General features: G+C 32.3%; 2 protein-coding genes across 3 annotated transcripts; both read right to left on the bottom strand.

Moving 5' to 3' along the window:
- Positions 1 to 915: 915 nt before the first annotated feature.
- LOC113872049 (3-isopropylmalate dehydrogenase, chloroplastic) lies at positions 916 to 7,014 on the bottom strand. 2 transcript variants are annotated; one of them, XM_027509255.1, is made up of 7 exons: positions 6,806 to 7,013; positions 5,281 to 5,601; positions 5,037 to 5,198; positions 4,860 to 4,934; positions 4,642 to 4,751; positions 4,495 to 4,567; positions 916 to 1,508 (listed from the first exon to the last, which is right to left on the bottom strand). In XM_027509255.1, the coding sequence occupies exons 1-7, from the start codon at positions 6,947 to 6,949 to the stop codon at positions 1,317 to 1,319; spliced, it is 1,077 nt and encodes a 358-aa protein (XP_027365056.1). In that variant the 5' UTR covers positions 6,950 to 7,013; the 3' UTR covers positions 916 to 1,316. The 2 variants fall into 2 exon arrangements, with proteins under 2 accessions (XP_027365056.1, XP_027365058.1); XM_027509257.1 differs by lacking the exon at positions 916 to 1,508 and adding an exon at positions 1,776 to 2,139 and having other exon boundaries at positions 6,806 to 7,014.
- Positions 7,015 to 10,306: 3,292 nt separating this feature from the next.
- On the bottom strand, positions 10,307 to 14,647 carry LOC113872443 (phenylalanine ammonia-lyase class 2). The gene is made up of 2 exons (XM_027509992.1): positions 14,123 to 14,647; positions 10,307 to 12,327 (listed from the first exon to the last, which is right to left on the bottom strand). Exons 1-2 carry the CDS (start codon positions 14,524 to 14,526, stop codon positions 10,578 to 10,580), a joined length of 2,154 nt encoding a protein of 717 aa, XP_027365793.1. The 5' UTR covers positions 14,527 to 14,647; the 3' UTR covers positions 10,307 to 10,577.
- Between the last annotated feature and the right edge of the window lie 804 nt (positions 14,648 to 15,451).

The following is a 15,451-nucleotide window of genomic DNA, read 5'->3' as shown; positions in this document are numbered from 1 at the left end:
TTTAATTTTTTTAATTAAATTTTATATATTTTTTATATTAATTTTAAGTGAACCGATCTATTAAAGTTTTTTTTTTGGATAAACTAGTTGATTAACATGTCAATTCACCCTTAAATAGGTTGGGCTAGATTCCCATTTTCTAAACTGGGGCAGAATAAGCTAATCCATTTTTAGGCGAGATGAGACGGGTGACCCGTATTGACACCCTTACAAAAGGCAGCCGAAGATGACATGTAAGGCCTTGCTGTACCAGTATCTACCCCATACTCAGAAGAACTGACAGACCGGATAAAACCTCCTATATCTTCACAATAATTTAGAGCAAGCGAAAAAAGGTAGAAAGCATTTCTACTAGTTGCTTCACTCATATAATAGAAACCAAAGTGGAAAGGAGGGCCTATTTAATTTTAACAAAATTAACATCATTATTTAACAATTGAAATGTCCATCAAGCAATATGATTCCAGTCTTGGCAGACAGGTAATGAAATATCGTGTTAAGATAGTTGACCCCTCTTAAGACATACCCAGGCGCTGGTTCAACATCAGCCTAAGAGCCTCAACCCCACACTAAGTAATGAACGAAAGTGTAACTTGCAAAAACGACAGTAATTAACTTGAATGGCATATTTTGTTTGTTGAATCTTGATCATATGTTCCACCAAAAATAATCTAATTGATGTGAGGACTCTTTTTCAAGCAAAACAAACAAAGGTTTAAAATTAAAAATCACCTTTACTGTCCGGAACTATTATATTGCTCCACCAGAAATATTGTTAGCTTCTACATTTTATCAAGCCAATGACTAACGATCCAAAGCATTTCAAACACGAATACATTTGTAGACTTGTATAGTACAATACCCAACCGTGCCATGATTGAATTAATGGAATTCCCCCGAATTCCATCTTTATGGAGTAAGGAGCACAAGAAGTCGCAACTTTGGATACGATTCAAAAAATTAAAGCAAACAATAGCTGCACAATATCAGAAAGATGATAAAGATGAACGAATAAACATCATTTCTTGTATTTTTATTTAGGGCTATAAATATTATTGACAAAGAATACTAAAACAGACTACCGAGGGTTATCAATCAGAGGGGACCCTCGCAATGCAACAAGACTGCAGTGGGCAGCGAATATTTGAATGCTTGCCCATTTCTTGTCTTTGGTTGTAATGTCACACACACTTGAACGAGTTTTCCTTTAAGCTGAGGTAATCCCACTCCTCCGGAATAAAATTGGGGAAATAAACGGAAATTGACAGAAAATCAAAATTATAAGCAACAATTTCTTGCTGACTCCAAAGCAAAATTTAAAGATGATCGATAATTGCATTTGTAAATTCAGTTGTCTTTGAATTGCCACCAAGATCAGCAGTTCGGTACTTCCCTTCTGCAATCGTGTCAAGGATTGCATTTTGAATCTGGCTTGCTTTGTCAGTGAGATTCAAATGGCGCAACATTGTAACAGCACTCAGCAGCAAAGCAGTTGGATTTGCCAAATTCTACATAAATAAACAGGTTAAATGAATGGCTACAGTATATGTTTAAGTAAAGAAAAGGTGACCCAGGTTGCCAACCAGGGTTAGATGTATGCAACTTTACAGCTTCTATTAGAATAACCACCAAGTCATTAGGCAACAACCTAACTATCGCCCCATTATGAGATGATTTTCAAAAGAATGAGAGAACACCCATATATAGACAGAACTTTCTCAAGGGAAACTCAAATTAGTAGCTTGGTTTCTTGAAAGGGCTACTCTTTTTTTGTGAAAGGGATTAATTTGAATAAACAAAAAAATATCAAGAAAAGAGTCCAACTAATCGAACCCACAATGTTACTTATTACTTATTACAGCGTTAAAACTTTCCATTTCTTCTGGGAAAGAAAAAGTGCCAGAGGATTATTACAAAGACAAATAATGCAACATATCCCAATGACTTACTAATGATCGAATCCCTGAATATCTAGAAGCAAAATACAAGACTAAAGTTGATTTCCTAGTCACAAAAGCAATGTCCAATACCATAAATTTCAAAATGATAAATAATACTTCTACGGTTTTGTCACATCTTCAATTGTTGTAATTTTCTGCCACGTCTCATCAGCTTCATATTTCAGGAACACCTTTTTTCCTTTTCAATATATTTTTAAATGCAGAATTTATACAAGTTAGATCTTCTGTACCCCTATAATATTTATAACTAAAACCATGTATAGATGCTAAAGAAAAACTACTAATTGAGAGTAGACACAATAATTGTGTAATGGTGTTTTCAATATTAATCCATTAACAGCTCTGATTAGGAAAAAGGATGAACACCCCAGCATATTTTTGATATACCATCACCTAGGTTAGTTAGTAAACAAGACATGCTTAGGCTTTTAAAAAGAGAGTAAAGACAAATTCAACTTGGTGAGCTAAAAAGCATATGATTTTTACAAAGCCCATTTGGCCTACCAAGCTGACCTATTTCTTTATTAATATCATGGTAGTTAAATTGAAATTTGAATCATGACTTTCTAAATCGTGGATTGTAAGCTTCATGCCTAATTGCTAAAATTATAATAAAAAATATTCTAACATAGAGAAAAATTAAATTCATCCATATATTGACATTTTATAATCAAATACTCTATTGTATAACTAATAAAACAAAAATATAGTATAAAGATTCACGTCACATCAGCTACAATGACACCAAAAAAGGACTGTGACAGCATAAATCATTCATATGTACCTTCAAATCAGCCACAATAATACAAAAAAAAAGACTATGACTCCATAAATCATTCATATATACCTTCAAATCAATCCACAAGAAAAGGGCTGAAAGACTACATAAATCAGCTATATTTACCTTCAAAAAATAATAACCAATAGCAAGTCAAAATTTCTAGTTCTAGACTCTAAAAATATTCAAATGGTCCATCCATCACACATCAAAGTGCAGTCTCACTTCTCCCATTTATTTTTGTATTTCTCCAAATTTTGATAGATTCTATCACTTGCTTTTTTCAAAAAGGAAACACTCACTTCTTGATAAGTAAAAGATTTTAAATCCCTACCAAATTCTCCAACAGCTTTTAACATTTGATAAAATGGGGGTCTCTTACCAAATTACATGGTAATCATTACCATATATGCATTTGCAAATTTTTTGAATGATATCATCTCCATCATCAAACATTGTATTCATTGTTGTTTGCTTCAGAGCTTTAAATGTCCATTCCTTTCTTTTGTTAACAAAAGAATTCATTCTTCCCTTTTGATGAGCACTTGAATCTTGGGTCTCAATTTCTCCAAAATACTCTCAAGTTATTTTCACCTTTTTTTTCTTTTCTTTATCTTCAAATAGTTTAATGAATATCTCCTTGACCTCATCTGGAACACTTAATCAAGCACTTACATTTGTCATTGTTCTATCTAGATGATTCATTCTTGCAACTCTACCCCAACAAGCATGAGAACGGTATTTGCATTTCACTATTGGCATGTGTGGGAGACACTTTCACAATGTCTCCATGTAACATCATTCTCTTTTATTTTTTTGGTAAGATCCATTTGTCTCCAAAACAACAAACAAATAAAACGAGTAGAAGAAAACAATTAAAAAGTAGGTAGAATTGTTGAAGAGGCATGAGACCACCAGAATCATGAATAAGGAGTGAGAAGTTGAGAGAACCACAGTAATGCACTGGGAGACAAACGGAAAAGCACCAAACTTTGTAGAGAACAGGAGCAAAGATATGGGAATGAGAAAACAAGGGTTTTTTGCTAAAATATAATAGTGGATCTCATTGTGGAGGGAGTATCATTCCCTCACATTTCGAATAAAAAACTTAAAAAAAAAAAACATGTTTTTAGGGTTGTTAATGAAGCAAGTCATGTACAACCCAATCTGCAGCAGAATCGTGCATCGACATAGAAATCTTGATTCAGCAACGATTTGGGTGATTCAGTCTGCAATTCTGGAACAAAACTGATACTCCCTATGATCTGTATCCTTAAATTGCAGAACCATGTAGAATCACGATACTAACTACTATGATATTATATGTATAATACACAATTTGCTACAAATTAATATAATATCTTAATTTTATACACGATATAATAATGTAGTTAAAGATTATATCAATTTGAAAAATTAATAAGTGTAATTTCTTTGCCTGGTTGAAGACTTTAACATAACACAAGCCTCTAAATTGGCTTTCGGGGTAGGCCAATCCCAAAAATGAAGCCTATAATGGTCAGGGTCAGGCTAACAATTTGCAAAACAGAACAATGCTTATTTATGCAAAGACTATTCAATAGCTTAGCCCATTTCCACCCTGAGTTAGGATGGTACCAAAAGCATGCACATCTATTCACTTCCTCGCAAACGCATGCCAAGCACAGGTACAAAACAATTTCACATTCCATGACAACAATGCAAAAAGGGTTACAACAAATAATATCAGCTAGAATAAGTACTTTCACCGCTCACCTTTCCAGCAATATCAGGTGCAGAACCATGTACAGCCTCAGCAAGTGCAATTCCTCCCTCACCAATGTTGCAGCTGCAAAATAGAATATGCTGTCAGATTATATAATTGTTACTCCTATATTTCTTTGACTTAAATACGAAAAATACCTTGGTGTTAAGCCCAATCCCCCAACCAAGCCAGCACAAAGGTCACTGATAATATCACCATAAAGGTTAGGCATCACCAATACATCAAAAAGTGCAGGATTCTTCACAAGCTGTAGATGGTCAGAAAATTAATCAGTGTCATTCATTTCCTAATACTGAAAAAGCATTTCCGAATGCAGTTTTTTAATTTTTTCCTATATCCAGTTCAAAAATATTACCATCATGCAGCAATTGTCAATGACAACTTCCTCATATTTTATCTCAGGATATTTCTCTGCAACCTCACGGCAACACTAAAAAGAATTTAAAATAAACAGTTAATATTAGGATTCATGAATAAAATTTGAGACCAATATTGTTGGCATTTGTATGTGTATATGTATATATTTGTGAACCTTGAGAAAAAGACCATCAGTCTTTTGCATAATGTTGGCCTTGTGTATGGCAGACACTCTCTCTCTTCCATGTGCCTTGGCATAGTGAAAAGCATACTCAGCCACCCTTAAACTTGCTTGACGTGTAATAATTTTGAGACTTTCTACAACACCTCTCACAACCTGTAACCCAAAAAGTGATACAGAAATTATATTAATCAGATTTCGGATGATAGTATGTAACATCAATTGTTGTGAAATTTACCTGATGTTCAAGTCCACTGTATTCGCCTTCTGTGTTTTCACGGATTGTAATGAGATTTACGTTATCATACCGAGTTTTGTATCCAGGAAGACTGTAGCAAGGTCGAACATTGGCATACAAATTAAGTTCTTTTCTTAGAGTAAGGTTTAATGAACGATGTCCTTTTCCAATAGGGGTGGCCATTGGCCCTTTCAAGCCAACACGATTTTTCCTTACTGATTCTAAACTTTCCCATGTCAGAAAGCTCTGAGTTCTAGGGTCAATTTCAGTTCCTACGTAGTGCTCTTCCCATTCTATTGGCACGTCAGCTGCTTTGAATATCTAAGTATTGAAATAGTAATAATAATAAGTGACAGAGCATTACACATTTAATTCAACAAAACAAGTCAAATTGTATGAATATACAAATATACTTAATAAGAAACAAACATAGGAAGAAAGGTGAGAAAGAATAAGCATGGCGAATTTTGATCAGAGATCACTTAATAGCAACCAAGAGGAGATGAACAGAGTGCACAAGAGATTCCACAACCATGGCAAAGCGAGAAAAGTGAAATAAACCAATATACACTTAAAGCAAGTAAATTAGCAGAAACCATTAGATAGAAAGTATTTGCACATACGTTGCTCTATGTATTTTGAGAAGGACTTGCAAAATAGCAAGCTTTGGCACATATGACTTATATCAAAAAGTTACTGTAAACCTTAAAAGCTTATATATATGGTATTATGCATTATGAATCTTATTCCTTAAATTGTGTTTGCATGTGCACGTCGTCCTGCAATTTTTTAAATTTGGTGTGTCCTTGTCATTATCCGTGCTTCATATTATATCATAGAAGTGACCAAATTACTGGTGAATATATAAAAACAAATATCAGAAGATAAAACTTGAGTTTACCACAAAAGGATCTGTTAACTTCAATGACAAAGTTAGTCATACTAAATCTTTCACTAGAAATGAAAATAATAAAATAAAAAACCATGTTAAACACGTAAAAAGCTTGTCATGGACAGACGGTCCACACTCTGCATTCATTTTTACGTTTTAGATCTTGCAATTTCATTGTTATGCAACCATACAAAACAAAAATTTATCCTCAAAATAAAAGCCACTTGCACTCGCACGTTAACAACTAAAATTAGAAAGGAATAAAAATTATACAGACGATTTATCTATTTTTTTTATAAAAACATTTGCTATGTTCGTTAAAAATAATCATTAAAAACAACATTAGGGGAAAACGAATTCCCCTCAACCAATTACTTTAATTTTGTAAAATTTATCCTTCGGAAAACACATTTACCTGAAAATGTTATTTTTCTAAGACGAGGTAATTCTCCGTAAAAACAAAATAAGCCATTCAATCAGAAACACAAAAAAAAAAAATTCACAGAATTACATATGATCACGACATCGCATCAGAATTGCAAGCATTACACATCTCTCAAAAAGGCGCAACAATGAATTTGATTGAGTCAGAGAGGGAGAAAGCGGTGAATAGGAAGGAAGAGAAAAACGAACCTGTTTAACAGATTCGGCGATCTCGGGGCCAATACCATCGCCGGGGAAGAGAGTGGCACGGATCGGAGTGGAAACGGAGGAGAAGGCCTTAGGGTTTGCCAGGTAGCGGCTTCCGAGGGTTCGTCTTAGGAGCTGAGAAGCCATACTTGACCGCGCTCACTTTCTCACGCACAACAACAATAACACAATACGGAACCCAAATTATTAATATTATTATTTATTATTATTATTATTATTCTTCTTCTTTTCTAACCAGCGCAAAATAATTACCGTGCGCAATTCTCTTCCACGCGATGGGTTCGAAAAAGTTTAAGATTCTAACGCGGAAGGCGCAAAAGGTCTGGCCCGGCCAACAAGAACGTGCCACGTGCTACTCCTTGTATTTTTTAAATTAATTATTTACTTGTTTTCCTTTTTACGCGTTGAGATGCTAGAATTTTTACGAAAATACTGCAACGAAATTACCCAGATAAAAAAAAAAAAAAAGAGTTTAAAGCTCAAAAAGAAAAAATACATTTAAAAGGTTATCGATCTTCTTGTTTTTTTCTTCAATTGCTACCTATCCCATTTAAATTGACATGATGCGAATGGCAGACTTCTATGGGCTATGACCAAAAATAAAAATTCAAATTCAACTCCGTTTCATAAAAATGTTATTCAAAGATAAAGCTCAACTTCTAAATTAGTTTTTTTTTATAGAAAAAAATATTAACTATGTTTAAAAATTATTATTTATTTTTATAAGAATCTCAACAAAAATGTTGATAAAATTTTTAATTGTTTATTTTTTTTATTTTCTATTCTTTATTTTTTCTTTTTTTACTTTTCATCTATACCTCAGTGACCTATTTCTCTCCCTAATTTTGATACATTATTTTTTTTTCTTTTTCTTCTTCTTTTGTCCTTTGTCCACACATATTTTTTCTTCGAACTCTAAAAAAAATATTCTCTTACTCTTTATCCACAATTTCACACCACCCTCTTTGAACTTAAAAAAAAAAAAAGAAAAACTTTTTATACATGTGTATGTGTAAGTTTTCCAATTAAATCTCAAGGTTTATAAAAAAAATAGACAACAACAATAACATTCAGCGTGGTACATTATTTGTGTTTGACGCATTGTAATTGCTTTGTTTTTAATCTTCTCTTGTGACTTTAAGATTCAATCAAAAAATACACTAAAAAATAAATATTTTTATCTTAGTTTGAAAGGGTGAAAAACAATTTAGGGATGTGTGAATGGGGTACGAGAAGGAAGAAAAGTAAAAGAAAAAACAAGATACTTTTGTTGGAGTTTAAAGGAAAAAAAAAGTGTAAACAAGAAGTAAAATGGAGAAAAAAAAGAGAATAGAAACAAACAAAATTATGTCAAAGTTTAAAAGGGAGAGAAAGAAATTGTGGAGGCATAGATGATAAGGAGGGAGTAAGAGAAAAAAAGAAATAAGAATGAGAAAATAAAAAAAATGAATGACCAATTATATAATACTAAAGAAATATTTTAATTTAATATATTTTTTAACATAATAAATAAAAAATTAAATTAAATAACTGATTATGTAATTATGTATTATTAAAATAAAAATCTACAATTGCTAATATTAAATTTTACCTTCAATTGTGTATCAATTAATTTAATATTTTTATAAAATAAAATAAATTTTTTTAGTAATAGGATACTTGAATGTATAATTATAAATACGATTAATTATAAATTTTAAATTAATTGTATTATATAAATTTCAATGAATGAATTGTAACATAATATAATTTATTGTGAAATTATAAGCGGTAAATTATTTTTTTTCAAAATATTTAACACATTTATGTTTATTGAAATTTGAACTGAAAGACCACAGTTTAATCTAAACAATCTTCAATCTGTTAATTCATGTGTTTAATTAAAATAAAAAAAAGAATGTATAAAATTTAAAATTAGAATCATACCTATATTTCATTGAAAATAATTACGTTGAAAACCAACAATATTTATAGCATGATAGAGCTAAATTTTTATTTAAATTTAATACACACGTTTATACTTTTCTACACATATATTTGTTACGCATTTGTTGCTGAAATTTATTGCTAATAAGTCATATTTTTTAAGTAATATATGTACTGTTGTATTTTTTTTTCAACCAATACTATAATAGCTAAATAAAAAAATTCTGACAAAATAATATTTATAATTGATATTTTTTTAAAAATAACATATTTTTTACACCAATTAATATTATATATATTATTATTATTATAAATAAAATTATTTCAACAGACTGTGCATAGGGTAGGAAAAAAATAATAAATGATGTCAAAATTCATTATCGAATTCACTTAATTTTGAACTATAGTGATTCAAGTTTAGAAATATAATGATAATAATAACAAATACATGTTAAATTTTGAATTAAAAAATATTTTTGGACTGTAAAACCACTTCTCTTTTTGTGTATTAATTTATTTCTCAAGTTGACGGGTATTTCACGTGAACAAGTTTGAAACGAGACCAGTGCTTAATCCTGAAGGGAAACTCATCTATATAACATCTAGGGACTTGTAACCATAGATTGTTTACAGATTAAAGTCGTTTATTTTATATTACAAAATATTCATTTTATAAATTAAAATAAAATGAACGGCTCTGATATGTGAACTATTCATGATACCTAATTATTATTTTTAACCAGTAAAGCCATTACTATTGCATCATCTAGTATCGCTCCAATTAGGGAAGACCTGTATCCCTAAAGACAACGCTCTTGTACGATTCATGATATTCTTGCTATAATTCACCTCTAATTTAGTTGTTTTCCATATTCGCATTCTATTAATCATGTTTGATTTTTGGTTGAGTTACGAGAATAGCGGAAGAAAAATTTCTCACTCAAGTATACAAATTTTTATATTTGAACCTTTTATTTAATTTATGTCTAAAAGTTAATAAAATAATAAATTATAACTTATTAAATATAAGTTAAATGAAACATTGAGATTAAAAATAAAAAACTTTAAATAATTTAAAAAAATTCAAAAAATTCTGCTCCATTGCAAAAAGTCCACGCTTCTATTTCTAACAAAGCATTGGCAATTTAGCATTGACAACATTTTTGTCTCATAATTGTCATTATCAGCATGCTTTTAGTGTTTAACAACTTATTTCCCTGTTTCTTATAACTAATAGTAAGAAATTTAGGTAGTTCATTATTATCTTTGGCACAAAAAAGGACATTGGACCATTTCCAGCTATTTAGGATCCCCACAAAGCAAAGAAACTAGGATTTATTTGCTAATTAATGTGACCACAAGTGTAAGTAGCAAGTTGTATTTAGACATTTAAAAAATGGAACTTTTGTATGTCATATTTGAGTTAGAATCATGATCTTGCAAGTGGAAGGATTTGTGTGAATATATAGGATAACTTGCTCGACCGCATTTAATGATTTGCACTAAAATAAATGAGCACATTAGAGATAATCACATAAATGTAAAACCTTTTTTTAAATCTGAGCATTAGTATAATGAAATAATAATTCTTATTCAGGAAAAAAAAAGCGTCCTTCATATCAAAGGACGTGTATTAGTATTTGCACGACAAAGCTATGACAAACAAATGAGATTCTATTACAACATGAATTACAAGTTCCTTGACATCAAGGGAAACCGAAAGTTGTCTGTAGATTGATTTGTCACAGGCTTATAGACAAACCAAATGCTTATCAACACAAAATACACATATAGAAGGAAACCACTTCTCAAGGAAACAGATCATGAACTAACAAATTGGAAGAGGAGCACCATTCCACTCCCCAAGGCACTCCAAAATAGGATCGATAATTTTACCTTGGCACATTGCTGTGAACAATTTATCACACTCCTCACCTGGTGAAATAACCTTTTCACCAGTTAGCAATGCTGTCCCCAACTCCTCTCTCACAAACTTGTACAATGGGTAAGACCTACATTCCTTAATCTTGTTAGGAATTGCACATTGGCCATTCTCATATGCAACTCTTAAACCTTCAACCTCCTTTGGCAAGAGGGCCTTCAACTCATCCTCAAATGTTGCAATCTTTTGGAAGATTGATGTGTTCAAGTTCTTCTCTCCCTCTGCATTTGCTAATGCATGATCCACAAGCACTTGCCTTAGTTTTTGCATCAATGGGTATGTAGCACTGCATGGGTCGTCAATGTATGCAAATATATACTCCCTATCAACAATTTTCAGCAAATCTTTCTCACAAAATCTTGAAGGATGAAGTTCTCCATTGACACCTGTGGTAAGAGTCCTCTTGGCAACTTGACTCACAACATTCTTCACAGTGTTCTTCAAATTCTCCTCCAAATGCCTCAAGTCAATTGCTTGGCAAAGTGCAATCAAGAAAGTGGAAGACATGAGCTTCAAGATCTCAATAGCCTCATGGGTTTTCCTAGATGAAATCAAACCCAAAGAGTTCACATCTTGGTTGTGCTGCTCAGCACTTTGGACGTGGCTTGTTACTGGGTTGGCCAAATATTGGAGTTCAGAGCAATAAGATGCCATAGCAATTTCAGATCCCTTGAAACCATAATCCAAGCTGGGATTTCTACTAGCAGAGAGATTTGAAGGTAACCCATTATTGTAAAAATCATTGACAAGCTCAGAGAATTGAGCAAACATGAGCTTGCCAATTGATGCAATAGCCAAACGTGTATTATCCATTGAGACTCCAATGGGAGTGCCTTGAAAGTTACCACCATGCAAAGCCTTGTTCCTTGAAACATCAATCAAAGGGTTGTCATTGACTGAGTTTATCTCTCTCTCAATTGACTTAGTTGAAAATCTAATCACTTCAATTTGAGGACCAAGCCATTGGGGTGAAGTTCTTAATGCATAACGATCTTGTTTAGGCTTTTGCAGAGGATCAATCTCATGCAATTTCTTAGCCGCTTTAATATAAGAGCTTCCATCCAAAATGTGTTCCATAATAGCAGCAGCCTCAATTTGACCAGGGTGGTGCTTTAGCTTATGGGTCAAATGGTCAGTGAACTCAGGCTTCCCTTGCATCACTTCAGCAAAAATTGCTGACAAAACTTCAGACAAAACAGCTAAGACATTTGCCTCAAAGAGAACAATAGAAGCTAAGCCAGAACCAACAGCAGTGCCATTGACAAGGGCAAGCCCTTCCTTAGGTTGCAATTCAAAGAACTCTGAACCAATGTTTGCCAATTGAAAAGCTTCCTTAGCATTCAGAATCTCTCCAGAAGGTCCAACAGCCTTGGAGTTGGGTCGACCAGTTAACAAACCAGCAATGTAAGAAAGAGGAACAAGATCACCAGATGCTGTAATTGTACCCCTAAGTGGCAGACAGGGGGTAATATTGTTGTTCAATAGCTTGGTTATGGCCTCTAAAATCTCAAATCTAATGCCTGAGTACCCTTGAAGAAGAGTGTTGATTCTTACTAGCATAGCTGCTCTAGTTGCTGTGTGTGGTAAGGTACAATTGGACTCTGTACCGTTGCCAAATATTCCAGCATTCAAAAACCTGAAATCAAAATAATAAGAATGATGAATTTTGTTCAACAATTACTGCTCATTAACTAACCTTGTATGTGAAAAATACTATTTATACCACTAAAAAAATGCCTTGTTTTTATTTATATTTTTAAAATGAGTTTAATTCAAATTACGAAGATTTTCCTATTATATAGTTAGGTGAGATCATCGCAAAAAGTCAAAAATATTTAAAATTAAGAAAATTAAAATAGGAAAAGAAAAAAAAAGGGGGAACTACGGGGTCAAAGGTGGAGGGTTGCACTTGCGACTTAGGACTTGGAATGGTAGAAGGCAAGGCGGTCTCACCAACCCCGCGTCACGTGCAAACTAACTGATCCAACTCGGTTCCTTGTACGAATTTCAGATCCAAGCGCCTCAGTGGCCAACTTACTATTCAATTTTTTATTCCTTCTCTTTCATGGCCAAAACGTGTTTTTTTACCAAATAACATGATATTTTAACAATTATGTTGATAAAATGTATTCGTTTGAAAAACGTTTTCTTTTATTTATATCAAAAAAGAGAATATAGAGTTTCCTATTATTAATATAAAATGATAATCTATTCAAAATCGTAGGAAATGTGAACCGATATTGCAGTCAATTTTATTCTTTATAAAATGCTTTAACAGATATCTTGAATTATATAAAAATGTTTTATTAAAAAAATTATAAAACCACGGGAATTTATTTTTTATTTTAAAATGACTAAATTAATCAAATATTATTTTAATGACGATTTTGTAAATATTTTAAGAAAAATATGTGACAGTATAAGAAAAAATTATTCATAATACTAGAAAATGTTATATTTTCTTAAGATGAAAGAAAACGAACTCCTTCACTAATAAAATAAAGTATTTGCTATATTAAGGTAAGACAGCTTCTCAACTTCGTTTCTCAACCACGAGAATCTCTGAATAATAAGAATAATTAGGTTGGTTAAAGATTCATTAGGTAGCGAATGTTTATCATTTAGTTAATTAAAAATTACTAACAACGCGTCATTTAACGTAGTCTTATTTTGTTAACTTCTAATTTAATAATTTTTAACTTTTAATAAATTATAGTTGATAAATAAATAAATAAATATATTTATATATAATGTGTTAAAAAGTTTATTGCTCACGTTTTTCTTTAGCTAATTAGGTAGCCGAGCCACAAACATTCATTAACTTGGATGGAAAAGTGCAGTAACATGAAAAGGCCGAAATGGGGCACGTCTACGTGTAAGTACGTACGTATAATAATATATCGTGACCAGATGATAGTATTCATGAAGTGCAAAGGTTCAGAGACACGTAAATAATAATAATATTATCATTATTATTCCACCTTAATTTTCTTTAGCTCATTTTCATTCACTTTTTATTTTTTTTCTCATATCATTATATATATATATATATATATATATATATATTTGTATTTTTCACGCCCAAATAATATCTATTTGAGGGGTGTCAAAATATATTCACACTAAAAACAATACATATTACATGTTAGGTTAAATTTTTATGATTTAAATAATAAAATTATAATTATAAAAATATCAACAAATAATTAAATTTATTAAAAATTGAAATATTAAATAATTATTAATATATTAGATTACTTTTTTTTTTATAAAATCTTATTATTATAATTTTTTTTACTGTTTATTCTTAAGCATGGGTTAAAAAAAATAAAAAATTATTTAAGATATAAAAAGGATAAAACAAAAAAAATATGAAAAACGAAATAATGATGTAAATACACAGATCTTTAAGGATGAAGTGAATTAGTTACCTAATAAGCTCCTTCTGCAAGGCGCCACCTTGTTTGGTTCGTCGGTGGGAGGTAGCACCGAACCCGGTGGTGACACCGTAGCTATCAGTGCCATTGTTCATGCTGTTGATGACCCAGTCGCTGCTGGCCTTAACCCCTTCCCTAGCAGACTCAGAGAGCTCGACACGAACCCCTTGGTCATGTGCGGCGATAGCAGCCACCTGAGAAATCGTGAGCGTCTCTCCGCCGAGGCGGACAACCGGTTTCCGGTACTCAGCCACCATACGTTTGACCTCGTCCAAGTGGCTCCCGGCCATGGACTCAGCAGCCACACCCCAGTTGAGAGGGTCAGCACTGACATTATTGTTAGTATTCAAGCAAAAAGCGGCGTCATGGTTTGCAACGCTGCCATTGGCTCCGTCCATGTTAAAGAATATTTGAACGATGAAGGAGTAGTGATAGAGTTAGTTAGCTAGGTAGGAAAATGGAGGTATCGAGAAGAGGAATTGAATAGGAAATCTTTGGTTAGAGAACTACGGATTTCCTGAGGGAATGGGAGAGAGAGTGGGGGGGTTATATAATAGAGGGTGTTGGGGTCGTTTTGAATCTGGAGCGTTGGTGTTTGGTAGGTGGGCATAAAGGGTGGCAACGATCATGCGCAAGGAGAAAGAGGGTTGGTGGAAAAATAATGACAGGCGTTCGATCGTGGGCATAGATCAGCGGCTCATATTTTGCGATGTGGCACCTTCTCATGTGCCTACGTTCAGATTTAACTCCTTACTTCTTAGCTGCCTAGCTGGGTGTGACCCGATCCATGTCACCTTCTATTGTGGACAAGAAACCAAGTAGTTGGGGACAAGCACTGGGATGCATTACAAGCTACACAAAAATATTTTACTTTAGAAATGCACCAACTACGAAACACCCCCCTTCTATTTTTACTTTTTATTTATTAGATACATCGTTTTCGTTACAGTTTTTTGTTTCTATTAATAATTTCGGACCAAAACGCTATATAATCAAATGCCAGTAAAATAACCTTTTTTTTAACCTCCTGAGACAAAAATATTTCTAAAATTATGGTCAAATAATTATCATGTTTGGACATTATTTTTTTAAAAGAATATAAATTGAAGATTAAATCAACAAATTTCTTTGATTTAGGATTAACAAATTCATTCAATTAAATTTACTCATCCAAATCGGTCATTTAGATTGATCACTCAATAGCAGAATTGGAATAAGAGAATTTTAAGTTAAAAACCTTACACCGAAGACAACACTACTATAATGTAATTCTAAAATCTTAAAGCAATAAATGAATAAATTAATGTCATTGTAAATTCATAA

This window comes from Abrus precatorius, unplaced genomic scaffold, assembly GCF_003935025.1.
Source record: "Abrus precatorius isolate BTA unplaced genomic scaffold, Abrus_2018 Scaffold7, whole genome shotgun sequence".
Taxonomy (NCBI): Eukaryota; Viridiplantae; Streptophyta; class Magnoliopsida; order Fabales; family Fabaceae; genus Abrus; species Abrus precatorius.
Note: the sequence above shows the minus strand (reverse complement) of the source record. Positions and strands in the feature narration are given on the sequence as shown.

What these genes read in the sequence shown, in the direction of transcription:
- LOC113872049 (XM_027509255.1), bottom strand. Translation starts at nt 6,949, where the DNA reads ATGGCTTCTCAGCTCCTAAGACGAACCCTCGGAAGCCGCTACCTGGCA. An exon ending in CTGATGGTCTTTTTCTCAAG is followed by an intron (nt 4,935 to 5,036) that starts GTTCACAAATAT and finishes AATTCTTTTTAG; the next exon opens with TGTTGCCGTGAGGTTGCAGA. An exon ending in TTGACAATTGCTGCATGATG is followed by an intron (nt 4,752 to 4,859) that starts GTAATATTTTTG and finishes GACCATCTACAG; the next exon opens with CTTGTGAAGAATCCTGCACT.
- LOC113872443 (XM_027509992.1), bottom strand. Translation starts at nt 14,526, where the DNA reads ATGGACGGAGCCAATGGCAGCGTTGCAAACCATGACGCCGCTTTTTGC. An exon ending in TTGCAGAAGGAGCTTATTAG is followed by an intron (nt 12,328 to 14,122) that starts GTAACTAATTCA and finishes TTTTGATTTCAG; the next exon opens with GTTTTTGAATGCTGGAATAT.